This window comes from Medicago sativa, chromosome 8 (genome assembly GCF_051527215.1).
Source record: "Medicago sativa cultivar Bolivia chromosome 8, Bolivia_mono, whole genome shotgun sequence".
In the NCBI taxonomy this organism is placed as follows: Eukaryota; Viridiplantae; Streptophyta; class Magnoliopsida; order Fabales; family Fabaceae; genus Medicago; species Medicago sativa.
The window spans coordinates 78,612,063-78,632,547 of record NC_140756.1 but is presented as its reverse complement, the minus strand read 5'-3'; the positions used below and the strand labels follow the sequence as shown (position 1 = coordinate 78,632,547).

The following is a 20,485-nucleotide window of genomic DNA, read 5'->3' as shown; positions in this document are numbered from 1 at the left end:
CTTCAAAATTTAATATTTTTAATTTGATGGTTTTTTTTGTTGTTGTTATTGACAGAGTCAACTCCAGCTCTAGAGGGGTGATTCAAAAGTATCAACTCATTTACATGGATAATCATGGATTGACACTCTTTTATACCACTCATATATCATATTTTTTTATTTTTATCATTTCCTTTCTCTCTTCCACCAAACATGTCACATAGATGTAGAATGGAGGGTTTGTCACATGAAGTGGTTAATGTATCACTACTCTTTATATAAATTGTTTGGCTCTGAGTTTCTGTCTCATTAGACATGACAATAAGTCGGAGTAATATTTTGGCTCTCCCATCTAGTCCCTGACGTCTTGCAAAAAACTTATACGGTCTCATTTTTGAAATGTAAGTCTCCATCTACCCCGACCAGGTCGGGTTTCCACGCCCAACCCATATATATATATATATATATATATATATATATATATATATATATATGGGTTATGATAGAAGACACCTTTTATGAAGGTGTCTTTTATCAAGTTACTCTATGAGCATTTGCGAAAAGACACAAACTTACTTTTATGAAGGTGTCTTTTAGCAAAGTTATAACTAAAAAGTGAAAATCACACCTTAAGGTGTGACTTGTTAAAAGACACCACCAAAGGGTGGCTTGTAACAAAACCATATATATATATATATATATATATATATATATATATATATATATATATATATATATATATATATGGGGGCTGTTAACTTGCACCCACCTAAAAACACTAAGGTGCAAGTTAACAAGCTGCACCTACTTGTACTTTACTAAAACACCCTTTTGTCTCTATTAAACTTTATTTTAATTAAAAGGACATTTTTGTAAATAGCATAAATAATATTTGTTTATAATAGAAAAACATGGGTGTTTTGGTAAATAACTAGTAGGTGCAGCTTGTTAACTTGCACCTACTTGTACTTTACTAAAACACCCTTTTGTCTCTATTAAACTTTATTTTAATTAAAAGGACATTTTTGTAAATAGCATAAATAATATTTGTTTATAATAGAAAAACATGGGTGTTTTGGTAAATAACTAGTAGGTGCAGCTTGTTAACTTGCACCTTAGTGTTTTTAGGTGGGTGCAAGTTAACAGCCCCCTATATATATATATATATATATATATATAAACCAGTAACTTTAAAAAAATCATATTTAATATAATTAACATAATAATTAAATAATACCAAAATTAAATTAAATTTTCTATTGCAACAAATATTAAAGTTTATAATATAAGAATAAATTTACTTAAAAAAATATTAAATAAAATAAGGGTCTTGCTAACAAGTGTTTGAGAAGCATTCTTCTTTTGAAACTAAACAATTATTTTTTAAAAATGTCAAATATTTTAATTTTTAATACATTCTATCGTTACGAGGCACTGAGAGTGTGACAATTTATGGACAAACTTCAGAAATCTAATATGGACTGATCAAGTGCTAAATTTTGTACTTTCCTTCTATAATACAGAATCAAATTCTTCGATAATATGCAATTATCATTTTTATTGTTAATTTGTGTAGTCATTAACTTTGTCACTGCTCAAACATCTGGGGTACTGACCACCACCAAGTTAAAGCATGGGGACCTAGATGCAAATCATTGCTGCAGTTTGGTTGAACATTGTGCAAGTTGATTCTTTTTGTCTACACTACTTTTTTGAAATTTCTTTTTGTTTTTATTTAGTTGGATATGTCCTAAAAGATTAATGTGGAAAGCTGACTGTGTTTACTTCTATAAAGTAGCAATGCATCAAATTTGAAAAGATACTTCTTATCAGATTTACACCTTTTACAAAATATTTTAGTAAACTTTATGACACTCAATATAGGTTGCTGACATTCTCCCTATTTAGTTAACCTCATAAGCACTTTTATTTAAAAGTAACTATGCTGATACTTTTAATTTTGAGCTCTTTCTCATAATTTGTTTTTGTGGAGATTGCAACATCAATCTTGCTACTGATAAGAGTGTCGATATCATTGTAAATTTATGTTGAATGTTCATGAACAATGATAATGTGTTCTTGATGGACTTATATCTTGTCCGTTCCTTGTTTTTTCCCCTTATAGGCAGAGAAATGTATACAAACAATTGCAGGAAATTTAAAAAGTTCAGAGGCAAAGCACAAAGAGCATTGAAAAGCACAAAGACAGACACAATGAGCACAAGAAGCACAAACATTGTTACAAAGACAAAGACAAGGACAAAACGAAAGAAAAAAGCAGGCATCGTGATTCCAGTGCTGAACAATCAGAGAAATACCATGAAAAGGCTTAAGACATTTAGTTTGCTGCATCTACATCGTTTAGGTTGAGAGAAAAAAGGGTTCTAAAAGTCTTGTATTCGATAACATTGCAAAATCAATAGATAGGTATTATGTTTTATTAGTGTTGTGCTGATGCTGTTAGCCCTCAATTGCGCGTGAACTCTATTCTGGACCCAATGCAGGACATCAGTTTCATTTGATATCAGCATTTACTCTAACTTAAACATTCTAGAATTATTGGACCAATGGTTGCTAGGTCAGATTTACCATTTAAACACTTCACAGCCACTTTTGCATCAGATGCAAGCTGAGTAGTGAGCCATTTTTATCAAAACCTTTACAATGATACAAATATCTTAGAATTTTGATTTATGGTCTAACTCAATCTTGCAAAACCAGCTTATAGGGCATGAACTGCCCAAAATTATAAACACGATGAAGGTGCAAGAGACTGCAATGAGGCAGCTCAAATAGGGGCAGACTGTGATTAAGATGGAATATTCAACAAAACATATAGAAGCTTTATCATATGTTAATATGAGTTAGTTACATATGTTCGAGTGTTTCTTTAAATATGACTACAGCTCTTTGTTCCATGTTTAATCAGAGAATCTTTTTCTAGTCCATGGTGTAATGGCACATAAAATATATGTAATAATGAATTCATATGACCAATGATAAATATTGTAAGGCATACCAAAGTAGACAACAAAATTTAATTCATCAATAGATCTTTTTCTTAGCTTAATATGAAAATTGCTTAGTAAAACCTAACTTCCTTTATCATCATTGCAGTGCACATGAATGATTGGATTGTTTCATCTTATTGAACTCCAAATCACAGCAAAAATAGCCGGAGAGAAAAAGTTGGATATTGTTTTACCATATCTAATGCCTTCACCAGCTACACCTCTTAATGCAGCAAGATTACATCTTCATTTCAGTTATCTAATCTGCTTTCTCACCAAGTGCTTTGGATTTCTTCAATGATTTCAGCTCATCTATCAACTGAACCAAGTTGTTGCAAGAGTGTCCACCTTCCTCTATAGTCCTCTTGGCAGCATCGCCAAACTTTTTTGCTCTCATCCTCATTTCTTTGATGTCTTGACCATTTCCCAACAAAATCTCCGCAGCCTTTGCAATCTCTTCCCTTCTAACCATTGCCTCTACACTAAAGCTATTCCATAACTTGTTTTCTTTTGCTCCCACTGGGACCCCTATCTTCAAAACATCAACAAGCAACCTCTCATTGTAAAATTGTTCGGCAAACATTGGCCATGTGATCATTGGCAAACCAACACTAATGCTTTCAAGTGTTGAGTTCCAACCACAGTGAGTCACAATTCCTCCTGTTGCAGGGTGATCCAATATGAGAAGCTGTGGTGCCCAATTCCATATGATATAGCCCTTGTTGCTTTCTTTCACCCTTTCCTCAAAATCTTGCAGGAAACCTTCCTCGTCCTCGTCTCTATCATTTTTCCTTACAACCCAGATAAAATTATGACCTGACTTTTCAAGCCCATGTGCAATTTCTACAATCTGAGCATGAAAAAGCTTAGTAAGGCTTCCAAAACTTACATACAACACAGACTCATTTTGCTTTGGGTTGAGCCAATTTAGCAATTCTGTCTCTTTTCCAACGTTCTTCTCCGCGTGTCCCCTATTGGCCTTTCTTTCATCATCCTTGTTAGCCCAAGTTGAAACTGGTCCTACACTCCAAGACTTAATCCCCATTGTAGTTTTACTAAGTTTCTCATAATCACTTTCAAGTTCATGAAAACTATTACATATTGTCCCATAACTTCTTGCCTCCGATTCAAAAATTGGTTCAAAATAGGCTGTGGCAGCATTTGTAGTCCTCACCCAATCACGAAGCTGCAGACGGCCCATCTCAATGGTATGAGGCAAACAAGGAATAGTAAACTTCTGTGTATCAGAAACTAAATGATCATGAGGTCTATACTTTCTAACAAAATAACATGCACAATTGGAGAAGTAGCTTGAGCTGTAATAGTAAAGCCTAGGAATGCTTAGTTTTGCAGCTGATTCCACAGTCCAAGGAATCATCATATCAGAAACTATACAATCTGGTTGAAGATCTTGAAACATTACCTCAATAGGATCTCTGAGCATTAACATTCCATGACTGATTTTACCAAGCATTTCTGAGGATGTTCCAGCTTTAACATCTTTGACATTTTCAATTCCATCAGGAAGACCAACTTGAGATGAAGGGAACCGAATAAGCTGAGTTTTGATAGAGTATCCTGAATTGAAGTCACTGTCTATGGATTCTTGGAATGTTGAAGCATTGGCATGTGTAGTGATGATGGTAACATTAACACCATGCTTTGCAAATAGTCTTGCTGTGTCTATCATGGGAATCATATGGCCAGGAGTTGGATATGGAAGAAAAACTACATGAAGTTGGTTATTGGATTGTTGAGACTCCATTGTTTGTTTTGAGAGCTTGGAGGTGGATGTGTGGTTTTGTTACTTGATGAGTTATAAGGGTCGTTGACTGACTTGTTTCTGTGTCTATGGCTGAAATAGAATGTTTTTCAATTATATGTCCACCAATCACGCAGCTACTCCTTTCAATACTTTACTATTTCCCCCTACAATTTTCTCTCTAAAAAAGGAGTTGGATATTCAAAATCAAAGTTTTTCAACAGAAATGTAATTAATTTTCTATGAAAAAGAGATACTATATGTTGTTTTACAAAATTATTTTTAATAAATGGTATGAGAAAGATAATTAAAGATTTAAAATAAGAAAGGGTACTAAATAATTAAAGGTATAATAGAAAAAGTAATAGTAATGTTTCATTGATATCGTAAAATAACTTATAATTTAAAACAAATTTTTATCCAAAGCGACTTATAATTTAGGAAGAAAGAGGTATAAAGTTGATACTTTTAGATTAATAAATTTAACATTTGTCGTTATGGCACAAGATAACAAGATATTTTTCTATTAACTTCTAACTAGACTCTAGTTGGGGATGTGACCTCTTTTTTTAATTTCTTTGGAACAATTGTTTTTTTGGTAGAGCAACATTTATTTTAGAATGGAGGCAGGGGCGGAGCCACCCCCCAGCAAGCCTGGGCACTAGCCCAAGCTCAGCTTCTGGCCGGAAAGACCCTTACAACGGCGGAGGAAGAAAAGGGTCGACTGCGAAGTTTCTCCTTTTGTGAAAATAATTAGACCAATTGAAAGATCTCGTCGAGAGGATAAAGAAAATGGTGCTACTTTTTTATTTTGGTGAATGTGGCGGCCGAAATGAAGCCGTAGATGAGGGCCGGTGGTGATGAGTTCAAAGAAGAAAGAGAACGCGAGGAAGAAGAAGGAAAGAAGAATGGCGGACTTTCTCTAAAAAAATCTGTCCTTTAGTTATGAAAATACCACTTCTCTTAATACTAATTACAAAACTGCCACTAATAGTGAATTGACCCCTATATCCTTCTTTTCCATTTGGAATGAATAATATATCTTTTTCCAATTAGTCTTGGTTAAACCATCTCTAACTATGATTAATTGTCTTCTCATCATTAATTATAATTTGCGTTGTTACAACATTTACCTCCTAATTTTATTTAGCATGGTATTGACAGGTTATATTTCATCTCTCTTGTTGAAAAAATGACGAACCTCTTTTATCTTGATTTATGATTATTTATATATATTATGCCACATATGAATTTTCGATAAAATTTTCGCCCAGGATCTATAAAATTTCTGGCTCCGCCACTATGGAGGGAGTATTTAATTTTTTAGGTTTGTAAAAACTAAAATAAAATATATTAATAAAAAAATTATTACGTGGGGGTGAGAATAAAGTACCAAGTATACTTCTTTTAAAATACGAGAATAAAGTCCCAACTTTTTTTCCTCCTTCAGCAATACTCTCAAACAAGAAAATATAAGTAATGAATTTTGTAATCCTCTCCCTTTATACTAACTGATAACATCTGCAGTGGAGGCAAATCACTCCAATGCTTGGATTTGTACAATACACATATACAATACTTAACCTTGCATAGTGACTAGTGAGTACAAATTATGACAAGGTATCAAATGCATGAGCCTCGCGTGCTACCTTAATGAAAACATCTTCTAATGTGGTGTCGGCTAAACCCCATGCAAAAACAGTGAAGTTTCTTTTTGCAACTTCAACAGCTTGAAATACATTTGCTATTTTAACATCCTCCTTTGGCAGCTCAAATTTCTGAGTACCAGAGAGATGGTATATCTTGTTGGCATTTGGGGTGAGCTGTTGCACAATGTTCTCCACATCCTTCTCGTGATCAGAAGATGTTGTCATTGTGAACACATAAATCCCTCCATACCTGGCTTTCAGCTATGACAAAACAACAGAAGTAGTAAGTAAGTCAAACATTGTTTAAGTTTGCACTTTCTATTTGGCAATAAACTTAAAAAAAACACTGGAAGGGTATGCAATCAACTAGGATTTTGAACCATGTAGGTAGTTCGGATGGTAAGGTAAGCGACGTGAAGGGGTTTTAAGGAGGAGGTCCCAGCTTCAATCCCAGAATCTAACAAAACTACTAACTTCACTCACATTTCTCTATACAAAAAAAAAATCAGCTTGCATTTTTAAAGTTGCATTCGAACTTGCGTACGTTAACCATGTATAATGACAGTGTCTTTGCAACTTATTTTTAAGCCCATACTAATTCCCTGCAGTAATGGATTCCAGCATTCACGCATTCAGCACGGCAGGGCTCGTTCTTGATTAATTGGCTCAAATTTCGAGTGAGCATTACAAATGTTCTTAAAACTGATTTACCGAGATCAAAATCTGAGCCGTCCAATCAAGATCTGATAGTGCTGAGCTGCTGACTGTATGAATGCATGTGATCCCTGACTATAGGGAATTTGGATCAGTAAATTAACAACAGATTATTCACAGACCCATTTAACAATTTCATTTTGGAATACATTTTTTGATAAAGAATAACACTTTAGCAATGTACCTCCTTTGGATTTCCTACGCACTGCAAGCTACCATTTACAAAAATTCCTAATCGATCACATAAAGCTTCTGCCTCTTCCATAGAATGTGCTGAAAACATAAAACCAAGATTTATGAATCTATATGTATAGAGAAAGAAAGAACCCCTTCATGTTATTATGGAATCAAATATAAAACAGGCTCATGTGTCTAAAGCATAAACAAGAAACAGAATATAGTGCTATAAAATCCATGAAAGAATGAGAGAATACTGGTTAGAATGATTGCACGATCCTGTTTCGCAAGCCTGATAACATTCCATAGGCATTTCCTTGAAGCAGGGTCTAATCCTGTACTTGGCTCATCCATATAAACAACCTAAATTTGAATTGGCATGTACAGAATAAGAAAACTTGAATCTTATTTTTTATTAAAAAAATGAAAAAGAAAAAAAGATCAAATTCGGTTGAAATAAAAAAACTAACTTTGGGGTCCCCAATCAATGAAATTGCTACACTAAGCCTCCTCTTCATCCCTCCACTGTATTTTCCTGCTTGCTTATCAGCAACACCTCCATGGAAAAGGTTTAAATTCTTCAAAGATTCTTCTACTGCCTGCAACAATAAAATGGAAGCTAAATAGTTACAATTTTCCCTTTCAAGCAAATGCCAGCAAAAGAGAAAGTTGTTTAAATTGCATCTAAACTGCAATCATCTTTGATAGATCCAGACTCTTCTCAACAGAAAAATATGTAATAAAAATTGGAAAAACATGTTATGAAAGCACCTAAAATGTGTTTTGTCTTTTAATCAGTTTATTATAAAAAGTAATGTAATGCTCCCTCCGGTCCTATTTACAAGAGTCGTCTGGGTCAACAAAATTTGATGTATCTGGTTAAACAATTGGACCAGGTACATCAACTTTTGTTGACCAGAATATCTCTTATAAATAGGACCAGAGGGAGTAGTTTTCAGACAAAACTAATGTTCTACACACTGCTGTCTAAAAATATCGCACAAGAATTATGAAATACCATTTTTTATAATTTCATTGCTCAAACTAACCTAAAAACACCTATTTATCGCGCACGAATTTTTGCAGAATGAACTTACTTGAGTCAAGACTGAACCTTTAAGGTTTTTAAGTCTACCATAAAAAAGTAGGTGTTCTCTACCTGTCAAGCTTTCCCACAGCAAGCTACAATATCATGAGAAATAAATTTAGAAACTTTTCCAATCGAAACAAATTGGATTTCAGGAAAAACATAAACATTGGAGGAAACTTCTCACTTATGCTGTGGGCATACTCCCATGCTGGTATATATTCCATCCATGTGAGTTCTTATGTCCAGGCCTTGAACATATGCCGCACCAGATGTTGGCTTTGTGAGACCAATCATCTATAAGTACACATAAGCTGATTAGATTTATAAATTAAGGAGAAAATAATTCAAAGGAAGAAACATGATTTGTTGAATTATAGTAGAATTTCATAACATATTGGTGTGAGCATATGTATCAGAGGTCTATACATCCTTATATGCATGGATCATGCATCTTTAATTTTTTGTTCATTCAGAGGAAAATGTGCTTCATAACGTGTTACAAAACTTATTCCTATAAATCTTTTTTCGCGTGTGTGTGTGTGTCTGTGTGTGTGGGTGGGTGGGGGGTGCATGTAATATTCCAAAAATATGAATATATTGAACAAAATCCAATTTTAACTGACCATACTGATAAAAGAAGTCTTCCCGGCCCCATTAGGACCAAGCATACCGAAACATTCCCCTCGAGGCACAGCTAGGAACAATTCTCTCACTGCCAATTTTCCTGGATTTCCATCCCGTCCTCGATAGAATTTTTTTAGGTCGTCACAAACAATTGCATGATCAATAGTTGGTTCAAGTAGCAGCTGCTCCACCTTCTCCTTCTAAAGACAAAAAGAAAGCATTTAATACATTATGCTGCCAAACCAATTCATTCCTACTAGCCTACTAGTTCTTAAAGCTAAAAATCTACTTTAAAAAGAACCTGCAGATGCTTGATTCAAGTAAGACCCATACATTAGTGTTAACTTATTTTATAATAAAAAGCTGCTGTTCAAAAAAGGAAAAGTTTGTGTTGGAAATTCCACCGTTATTGCGATCTTTCCCTAGCCATATGATTGACGCATTTGGGCTGCCTTCATTGCAGCCTCCAACACCTTCATTGTGTTGGGTGGGGTTAGTCCCACATTTCCTAGATATATGACCTAATTAGTAAAGCTTGGAGAGTCATCACCTTACAAGCCGGTTTTGTAGGGTGAGTTAGGTCCAACCCAAGTTCTAAGAGATTGTGACTGAAAGGAAAGTTATTTGACTTTCTAGTAGAATTCATACCTAATTAAAGTTTGGCCTAGCTTTCCTAAGATATTGATGTTTTGTAAACTACATCATTACTCGTCACTGAAGTGGCATCATGGTATTACTTTCTAAAACCAGTAGGCAAACGTTCCCCCTTGATAGACATTAGTTAGTTTCATAATCCACAATAAGCTGAACATATAACAAGAGTACATTTATTCAATAAATATAAAGATAACCTCTTGGACGATATCTGGTTTCTCCATCTGAGCTAAAACATTTGACTCCTGCCTTTGAATACTGAGCTTCTTGCATGATGAAAGAGGTTTTTTCAGAAATCCTTTCAAGAAGAAAATAGTACTTTTTCCACTTCCTGTTGACGATACTTGATCGATGTAATAAGCAACAAAAAGCACTATGATCCACTCAGAAAACATGATAATTAAGACCTCTTTCATGCCATTGGCGCTATCACTCAGATCCTGCCACCGCATACCAACAGTCCCCATATTACTGCCGCTGGTGGCAGACTGTCCAAACTCATACAAACCACGATATAAAGCAAATCCGGGATACAACTCCATACAAATGATCCATCCTCCTGAATAAATGGCATAGGAAATAAGATACATATTGTTAAAATTAAGAATCTTTACATATTCCTTTAATTGTACAACTTCCTGGATTGATTGTTAGTACTCCTAGAGTATACTCCTTCCTAGGCTAGTTCTTACTCATTAAGCATTCAATGCACTTATTGTAAAACCATTATAAATACAAGGTGTGTGATCTCATTATAGACACACAGAATTTACAAAGTTTACATAAAGAAGACTGGTGTAAAATTTATGTAGATGAAACTTCTAATCATTGTGGAAACCATATGAACAACTTGGAATGGTCTCGTTCTTCAATCATATAACTTACTTGGAAATGACGAATCTTGAATAAAAAATTGGAGAAGAAATCCAGCTAATAGCCCGGTCCCAAAGACACCTATATACGCGGTTACTGCAAATATTAAAAATACAAGTCAGTAATGATATCTGAGAACTTGAAGTAGCTATCAACAATAATAATGCGCTATTGTAAACAACTTGAAGTAGCTATCAACAAACCTGTAGCAGTCTTAACATTTGAAAAAAAGGAAGCCAACAGAATTGCCACTGAAATTTGTAAGTTTATATAGATGAAATAAAACACAAATTGGATGCTATAGTCATTCAAGGTGAAGAATTTCAATCCTGAAAATGAAGTCAGCAGCATTAGACAGAACGAGAAAATGCCAAGAACAACTAGTTAATGGTTATATTCTTACCTAGGACTGAGCCAAATATCACAAAGCACAACATGTAGATCACTGATAAGGCAAGGAAATAACCATATGTAATCATCCAATATGGCCCATCACCAAGACCATGCATTTTCATCATGATTCTCAATTTTTGTTGCTTCTCATAAACCAGTGATGTCAGCACAACCTACATTAAATGTGTATAGAGCTTACTCATGTTAAACAGAAAAATACACTAAAACATCTATTATGCTGTGTTTGCATTGGGTGTTAGATACAAATTACAATTATTGACTTTGAATCCGATCATGTATTGTTCAATGAGAAGAAAATTGAAAAAGAATGTTTGCTTACATCATGTTTACAAACATATAAATCTGATTTAGGGACAGGTAAGAATATCAAAGTTATTTAAAAAATCAAAATCGGCCAATAGCTACCTATTCTGCAATACGATGTCAGTTCTGTCAACTTCTCTTATTACATACAACTTATTTCTTGCTGATATATTTGTCCAGATATTTACGCACTTACCGGAAAAAGTTGCAGGACGACCCATGTAAAGAACAGAACGCCCATGAGAGAAGCTATCTCAATCCTAAGCGGGGTCTCAGATTTTGGCATTTCCTTTACAAACTCAAATAACATTTTGGTACCAAGTCCACGCAGAAACTGCAGGTAGGCATTTGATATCTGCATGCATAATGATGCTAGGTATCAGTCCCTATTATCTTCCAATATACAGATAAAGACCCATACGTTTTTTAAATAAAAAGTTAGAATATTTATACAATTAAGTTCTGTAATTAAAATTTACTGATGCAATTAGTGTTGAATTTTGCAATATAGTAAGTCAATGGCTCAATGCTGCATGTCCATCAAGATCATAGTTTCACTAAATTTTTCCATTCAAATTATGCATTTTGTAAGTTCTAATGAGTGAGAAGTATTTTGCTAGTCCAAATCAATTCCTATCGCTAATGAATCGATTACATTTATTGATTTAAAGTTAAAACGAAATTAAAAAACCGATAGATTCAAAGCACAGGCTACCAAGTTGCATGTTCTTTTTAAGCTAAGATTGAGTTTACTGTTTCGTAGTCGTATGTGTGTACTGTGTACACACACACACACACATATCAATTATTAGGGATTTAGGATGGCAGCAGCAAGGAGGATGCAACCATTAAAACAAGTGTTAGATATATACCAAATTTATAGAACGAGGAATTCGCAACAATGCAGTTGGACCAAAATTAGTGACACCCTTGTTGGTTGACTTGTACCATACAGTGACGTTGAATCCATTCTCATTTGAATTTAGAAAATCAAAAGCTGTCGAATGTGAAAACAATATATAAATATGAGTATTATCTTCCAAATATTATGTATGTTGAAACATAATGATAAAAGTACCTGAAACTATTGGATTGTCTTCATGACCTTCATATAACTCATTGTTGATCACAGAAGAACTGTCACGCCATAAATTTATACCGTCAGCACATCTGATTTCTACATCAAGGGGAAATATATTCAACCATTAACAAAACCCCACGTTTTGTATAAAAACATCATTCTACTCCCCATAATTCGAAAATGTATTGAAACAATCTGCTACAGTGAGTACTTATTGGCAACAACTGACAGTAAGATCATTATCATTTTGCAAGTTTGTGCACTTCCAAATTTTTAACATTAATTTTTATATCCCAAGCTGTTCAAAACACAAATGAAGATTTAGGTTCAAGTCAACCTATGTTGTCAATCCCAGATAGCAGAGCCGCAGACTCCAAAACTGAGATTGCAGAATGTTATTGAAAAGGGCATTAGGGTTGTCAATCCGGGGATATAAGCTAAATTTAGCTGTAACACCCCCTTTCTCACAAGCAGTAGACAAGGTTTTGAAAAGGGCGTGACGAGCCTACGGCTAAATTTTCTCATTAACAAACTAGTTGCATATTTAGTTTTCTGTCAGCATGCATTTCAATGCTTTGTGAACACAACAGCAACACACGAGATTGATTGCATTGAGCCTATCTCGATGTTAACCCAAACATATATTTTTTGCCATATAAATACATCCAGGATATCTTGTGTCTACGCAGCTTGTGACAACATGTAGAACGACACATTGAATAGTCGATTTCCATTATAAAATAGCAGTATGCATGCACAGCAACAACTACGTCTATTGGTTCAATTTCATGTATGTTATCATACATTGCCATTACAAGGATGTTCCATACCTTGATCCACAGTAAAGCCTGCTATCTCGTAAGTAAATGATTCCATATCCTGCTGCGGAGTGCCTCCTTGGTAGATTTCTGGGAAAGCAATGTTGTCCAGAGGGCAACGAGTTTGTAGATAATAAATGGGAAGATCCGAAGTGAAAGCAGGTTCAAGAAAATTGTTGGTGTCAGGCGTTGATTCAGATCCCTATATTGTTTTCACAGTTTTACAACAAATAACAGAATCCACAAAAATGAATAATCAAATAAGTAAAATTTAAAATCTTGACAAAGAAATAAATGCTTTCGAGTTGCTAACTAAGAAAAACAAAACTGACCAGCACATTTGATGCCAAACTAGCCATGATATCAGTATAATCCATAGTGACGTTACTTGGGAATATATTGTCAGACACAACTGTGCAAAGAAAAGGCAAGTAAACATGAGGAAGTTCGTGTTTGGTTTCACTTATACATGAGGCCAAAGCAATTCTATGCGCATAAAATGGATTTTTAAATATTTGTGTTACCAGTAGAATTAATTTTGCCTCCATACTAGTTTCTAACTTGAAGTTTAGATTTAGATCTGTAGCCTTTAAACTTAGCATTTAGCCTGAAATTTATTATTTAAATCAATTTCAATGTGAATGTATCAAAATATATATAAATCATCTAACATTTAGCTCATTTTTAATTAAAACTAATTTTTACTTCTCAAAACCAACTTAAAACCTTTTTTTTTTGCTTTCCTAAAGATCCTACTGGCGAAACTCAGATACACCAAGTGGTGACGCGCCCCTACATATCAAATGTCTATATGAATTGAAAATTGAAACATATAATAATAATTTAAAAAAAGTTATACTCTGTCCAAAGTAGTGATCGTCGGCTGTGAAGAGCATGGTATAAACGGGTGGATACCACGGCTCGCTGCCCGGAAGTTGCAAGAGAGGAGGCCATTCAGGTGGATTAGGAATAGCACAGGCTAAAACTTGATTCTGATCGGAATACTTGACGCCACAAACCTTGTCGGAGTCGCCACATGTAGTTTGGTTAGTTGTACAAACGCAGCCGCATTTGAATTTTGGTTTATCCAATAGATTGTCAACTAAATTTTGAAGGAGAACCAGGATGATGCAAATGATTAATGGGAATAGAGTCAGCCTAATGTTGGTCTTCTTGTTCCGTTTCTTCGGTGAGGTGAATAATTGAATTATAAAAGTTAAGTACAGAAAGTATAGAAAAAAAGTGTTAGGACATGATAAGAAAGAACAGAAAAAGGTATAACCGTACCTGGAAGGTTAAATTCTTCCTGAGAAGAGCGTTTGCACGAGTAGAAAAGCTAGCAGGAACAGGATTTGCCATGATTGTTGGAGTTGGAGAAGGACACGCATGACAGAACCCGCTTCTAATGTATGTGTGTGTCTGTTTGTCAGTCACTGTAACTTTCCTTTTTCAGCCATCTCAAACACTTTATTTTTTTTCTTACGCAACCATACAACTACTAGTAATAAATTATCAATTAATTTCTTAAATTATCGCTGTAACAAATATGTTTTCTAATATATTTAGTCAATGTTTAAAAAAGTCTAAAATAAAAAATTCAACACAGAATGTTCTTTTTTTTTTCTTTCTAAAATACTTGTTGATAAATTTGTCAAAAAAGAAAACTTGTTAATAAATATCTTAAGGATTTTCTATCAAAAAAAAAAAAATATCTTAAGGATTTGTTTAGTAAGATAAAAAAAACTAGCTTATTTCTTACTAGGAATGCTAGAAACATTTTTTTTAACACTCTCTTTAACACTTACTATTTTATTAGATAAAATCAATGTATATTCCACTATTTTACGTGGGTTTCATTTTCAATATGTAAGTCCAACATTATAAGATTGACATAGTAATTAGTAACTAAGTGATAAGGTTGACTTTGTGCTTCAAATGCGAGTGTTTAACGAGGGGAGTGATAGGGTGGTCTCTAGCTCAATCATAATCTTCTACGAATATTAATCTTCGCTTTATAAAAAAAGATAGTTTGAAGTTTGAACTATATAAAATGCTTCCATATAGTCTCTAATATTTATGTATATTTATACAGAAAACAATAGTTTAGGAAATTTATTTTAAATATAATACTCCATTTAAATATAAATAAATAAAATGCTCATTTAATTATTTTGTAGGTTCTTGATCAGTTTGGACATTTTAAAATAGATTCCTAAACTAAAAATATTTGTAATCAAAGTCGTTAGTCAATCGTTGGTCAACGATTAATCATCGTGTAATAAAAGGACCTCCCTAAAAAAAAGTAATAAAAGGACCTAATGGCGAAAAATATGATAGTTTAAAGATTTGATTACAATGGTTTTTAGTTCATAGAATAGATCTATTTAAAAATTTCAAATAATTTTGGAATCTACAATACTCATACCCGCATCCATATCAATTTAAATTTACAGGCTTGTCCGAATGCAGATCCATAAATGCAGATATTTACCTTGTTGATTGCAATTATTTTTTTTACAGGTGTTCAACAAACTTGAGTCCAATTGCTATCGCATTGCTGAGTAGTCTCTAACATTAAAATTAAAGTTAAATATATTTTTGGTCCTTATAAATATTTAGAATTTTGATTAGTCCCTACAAATGAAATTAATCACACTTTTCATTCCATGTGACATTTTCCTTTAGTATCTCTAGGATCGAAAATGCTGACAATTCTTTTTTACAGGGACTTATAGGATCAAAAATGCTGACAATTTTTTTACAGAGACTTAAAATGTTGATGATTTTTTTTTTATAAGGACTACGTCTACAAATATTGATGAGAATTTTACGAGGTCTAAAAAATACGATTTTATTTTATAGGAAGTAAAAACAAAATTCTAAATATTTAAAGGGACAAAAAACATATTTAGTCCTCTTAGAAAAAATAATTTTTACGAAAAAGTTCCATACTCTCTCAAATTAATAGCATAACACTAGCAATAGCCCTAATACATTGGACAAATAATACAAAGTGCTTTTGCATAAGAAATCATCAAGATTAGTGAGAAAGAATCTACAATAAATATACACTACACCATTTATTGCCTCTAACAACACTTGAAAAACGTTGCCAAAACTATGAAAATCGTTGCCAAAGACAATAGGGGACGTTTTTCAGGCGTCTCCTATACGAGCGTTGCCTATAGTCTAAGGGGACACTTTTCTCGCGCTTTCGGCGACACTTTCAATGATCGTCCCTTAAAGTCTTGGAAAAAGGGACGTTTTTCTGGTGTACTAGAGGCGACGTTTTTTAATTGTGGCCTAAAACTGAAAGTATGAGTACAAGAATAAACGTACCCATAGCTTATAAACCACATTTCTGAAGTGTAGCAAAAGGTAATCTTAAAATAAAATATCATCACAGTAGCTCTCCCGTCAAGCATATTTCACAATTTAGAAAGTCTATAAAATTTATAATGACAAAACAGACTAAAAATAGTCAAAAAGAAAATAGAGCTAGCTATAATGAATATCCCTTATAATTGGAATACAATAAAACATTAAAGTAATGTGTACCATATTATATATTTGTTACAAAATACAACTCAGATACAAGGAGAAGTATGAAAATTATACTCATGTTGGTCTATCCTTATTTTACCAACTACACGTATGCCGCATACAAACACTGCTTCTACGACCTCGACTTCAAGATGCAGAGAACTATACTTGCACTTTCAGCGCATCTTAACTGCCCTCAAAATGGTCATGCTGTTGTTATGCTATCACATACACAAGTGGACTAAACTCAGCTGAAGCATAAAAATGGCCGCTGCAACTAGACCCCCTTCATTAATTCCCCCGACTATAACGTCATTAACGTAGTCCCTGCACTATGCCAAATTGTAAGAAAAAATATTGAACTTGGTTAAAAATTCAACCGTAGCTTCTTATTTGTAAAAAATAACAGTTTTTGAAAACTAAAAATCATCAAATAAAAGGGGAAATAACATTGTATGAGTGCAAGGTGAAATAATTAATATATTCATCATACGTCTATTTTAAAAACACTTAAAACATACCATAAAGACTTTATTCAAAGTTATAGAGTAAAAATTAAAAAGGGTACAACAAATTACCCATGCATTTTCCTCCCAATTCCCTTCAATTGCCTAAGTCAAAATAGGTTACAAAATTACATAACTACTCAATTTATGTTTGTCTCTAATGAGTTTGATAAAATGATCATTCAAGTCTCTTTGACTATCTCTCTGCACCCTTTTCGAATATAAATTATACTAACACTAACATATAAGGTGGTGAAAAGAGCACATAATTATATAAATTACAAACGTAAAAATAAAGTATTCTATAGCAAAAATATTTTATTAAAATCACTTGACAAACAAATAATGTGAATGATTGAGGATTCACTTACATGCTAACATAATTATAATACACACCAACTTTTGTTAGCGTATTTTTTATACTTGTTGGGAAGACTCCAACCCTTAAATTCTTTTAGAAAATTGTCGTTGCTTCAACCATTAGAATTAGAGGAAAACTTGAGTTGTTGCAGTCCCTGATACTTTCTTTTTTGTTTGAAACAACTAATCTTATTTATAAGCAATACTTTGTAAAAAGAAATACACGGAAATGCTCCTAATATTTCATGAGGAACAAGACTGTCTTCAACCTAAACCACATCAACAGTACACCAGAAAACATAAAACTCACCAATAACAACATGAAAACTCACTAAAAACCCACACAAAATCATCACACCAGAATTCTTAATCCAAAACTCCCCTCCAAAAACTAAGGCAAACAGAACATTATAAGAGCAGAATAAACAACTCATCCAAACAACAAACTAAACACCACTTACCAATTATCCTTGCACAACCAGATATGTCTCCTCTGACAGGGTCATGAACAACTCCGGATACCTTATATCACATGAAATTTTGGAAAGAACTACTCAGAAATTTAAGAGAATAGATGTAAAATTTAAGTAATCAATTGATTTCATATCGTGAGAATAAATTGAGGCAACCGTCGCAGATGATTTGTGCCTTACCGGCAAAATCAAACTCAAGCAAGCGACTCTCAAAGCTAGATTTTCGTTTCTATCATGATTTTGGGTGTGAACGACGAAATCAAAGGGTTTGGAGGCAAACCGATTTGGGTGTGAATACAACAGAAAATGAAATTAATTTGGGCGTTAGGTCAATAAAATCTGAAATCGATTTGGGGCAGGAGGACAACAGAAGCAAAATCGATTTGAGGGGAAGAGCAGCGAACACGAAACGATTGGGTTTGGTCGTTTTGAGGGATGAAGGACAAACTGGAAAATGGGTATGGATAGAAGTGAAGAACGCGACGTCGTTTTGTCCTCTCGCGTACATGTATTCTATCCTTTCTTAATTTTTAACAATAAATATATATAAATATATAAAAACATTGTTTTTAACAATAAATATATAAAGATCTTTAAAAAAAACAATGAATATATAAAGTTATCTAAAAAAAATATATATATATATAGAACTCTTTCTAGACTTTTTTTTTGACGGACTCTTTCTAGACTTCTTTAGTTTTTATATTATTCAAATAAAATATAAAACTCTTTTTACATATTATAAGATATATTATATTATATACTGAATTTTGTAAAAAAATAATATTTTATACTTAACTACTCTTTTTTTGACGTTTACTTCACAACTCCTTCAAAAAAAATTATATACTAAACGACAAAAGAATTATACTTTGATTTTTTATTAACTTTTTAATTTATTTTTAATAAACCTCTCCATGTAATTTTTATAATATTTTTTGTAATATTATAAAAAGAATTTATAATATTTTTAATTTTAGTGTGTGTGTGTGTATGGGCTGGAAATCAGTCGAGTCGAATCGAACCTATCTGAGCTCGACTCGACTCGATAAGAATTGGTTCAGCTCAAAACTCGACTCGAGTTCGAAACGAACCTTTTTTTAACTAGAGTTCAACTCGTTTAAAGTTCACGAACAACTTGTTTCGGCTCGTTAGGTTCAATTCATTGGCTCAAATTTCAACACGTGTAACAAATAGATAAGAATAAATTTAAATATTAAATAAAATGTAACAAACACGATATGAATATATTTATGTTTGGTTTTTTTCCTTTATCATTTAAAAAGTGTAACAAACTAGATGAGTATATTTATTCTTACTTTTTTATTATCCCAATTATACCCTTGAATTGTGTCATTCAAAAAATATTCTAGATTAATTTTTTTTTGTTATATTGATGTCATTGAAGTAGATAATCACCGTTAGTTTGGTTTTTTATAACTTGAAAGCAAAAAATATTTATATTTTTAGTTTTAATCAAAATCAAAATTTTGTTGAAAAAAAATATTGTTCATAATTTTCAAACGTTGGCGCAATAAAAAGAGCGAAAAGACGGGAACGTCCGTCTTTTCGCTAGTAAACATAAAATATACTCCTATATTATATTATTATTATGTGTTAGATATATTTTATTTTTATTTTTATTTCATTAATTTTTTTTTACCAAATTTTATAAATTCTACCCATAAAACATACTCCTATATTATATTATTATTACTAGCGAAAAGACAGACACTCACGTGCCCGTATTTTCGCTCTTTTTTAATACGCTAACGTTTGAAAATTATGAACGGTGTTTTTTTAGAAATTTTAATTATGATTAAAAGTAAAATTATAAATGTTTTTTGTTTTCAAATTATAACAAATCAAACTAACCATGATTATTTATTTCAATGAAATCAATAATATAAAAAAATATAATATAAATTCTTATTTTTTTTAATGACACCAACAACAATCTTTATTATAGAAAAAATTGTTGCTTAAGGGTATAATTGTGATAACGAAAAAGTAAGTATAAATACACTCATCTAGTTTGTTACACTTTTTAAATGATAAAGGAAAAAAGTGGACATTTGTGTTTGTTACACTTTTATTTTAATATTTAAATTTATTATTATCTATTTGTTACATGTGTTATTTGTATTGAAAATTAAGGGTATTTTTTAAAAGAAAAATCCATCCCAAAAGTATTGAATGAGTTAGTTTTCTTTATATATAGTATAGATTATAATGTGTTAGATATATAGTTTTAATAGGATCGGTTGTCGACTCGGTAAGGTCACTAGGTCACGAAGTCGATGGTTCAACCAATGGGTCATTGGTGAACTGCATGACTAAACCGGATTAAACCAAATCAATCGGATTTATAACTCGATCTCTATAAAAAGAAAACGTGCACTTGTATTAAACTGAGTTGGATTAGATTAATCTGGATCGCTCAATCACAGAAAA

General features: G+C 32.8%; 2 protein-coding genes and 1 long non-coding RNA gene across 5 annotated transcripts; all 3 read right to left on the bottom strand.

Moving 5' to 3' along the window:
- Window positions 1–3,003: 3,003 nt before the first annotated feature.
- Window positions 3,004–4,824, bottom strand: LOC146901873 (soyasapogenol B glucuronide galactosyltransferase-like). The gene is made up of 2 exons (XM_085738004.1): window positions 4,414–4,824; window positions 3,004–4,176 (listed from the first exon to the last, which is right to left on the bottom strand). The coding sequence occupies exons 1-2, from the start codon at window positions 4,753–4,755 to the stop codon at window positions 3,250–3,252; spliced, it is 1,269 nt and encodes a 422-aa protein (XP_085594130.1). The 5' UTR covers window positions 4,756–4,824; the 3' UTR covers window positions 3,004–3,249.
- A 1,412-nt stretch (window positions 4,825–6,236) lies between these two features.
- Window positions 6,237–14,586, bottom strand: LOC146901872 (ABC transporter A family member 7-like). Of its 2 annotated transcripts, XM_085738000.1 has the most exons (18): window positions 14,437–14,586; window positions 14,009–14,333; window positions 13,482–13,561; window positions 13,162–13,351; window positions 12,329–12,427; window positions 12,123–12,247; window positions 11,447–11,605; window positions 10,937–11,099; window positions 10,737–10,862; window positions 10,546–10,629; window positions 9,858–10,219; window positions 9,006–9,206; window positions 8,567–8,676; window positions 8,390–8,474; window positions 7,763–7,891; window positions 7,550–7,655; window positions 7,300–7,388; window positions 6,237–6,662 (listed from the first exon to the last, which is right to left on the bottom strand). In XM_085738000.1, the coding sequence occupies exons 1-18, from the start codon at window positions 14,506–14,508 to the stop codon at window positions 6,363–6,365; spliced, it is 2,805 nt and encodes a 934-aa protein (XP_085594126.1). In that variant the 5' UTR covers window positions 14,509–14,586; the 3' UTR covers window positions 6,237–6,362. The 2 variants fall into 2 exon arrangements, with proteins under 2 accessions (XP_085594126.1, XP_085594127.1); XM_085738001.1 differs by lacking the exons at window positions 14,009–14,333; window positions 14,437–14,586 and adding an exon at window positions 13,674–13,743.
- A 2,062-nt stretch (window positions 14,587–16,648) lies between these two features.
- On the bottom strand, window positions 16,649–18,541 carry LOC146901871 (uncharacterized). 2 transcript variants are annotated; one of them, XR_015022369.1, is made up of 3 exons: window positions 18,212–18,541; window positions 18,020–18,080; window positions 16,649–17,019 (listed from the first exon to the last, which is right to left on the bottom strand). It is a non-coding gene; the product is annotated as an uncharacterized LOC146901871 (long non-coding RNA). The 2 variants fall into 2 exon arrangements; XR_015022368.1 differs by having other exon boundaries at window positions 18,020–18,541.
- Window positions 18,542–20,485: the final 1,944 nt, after the last annotated feature.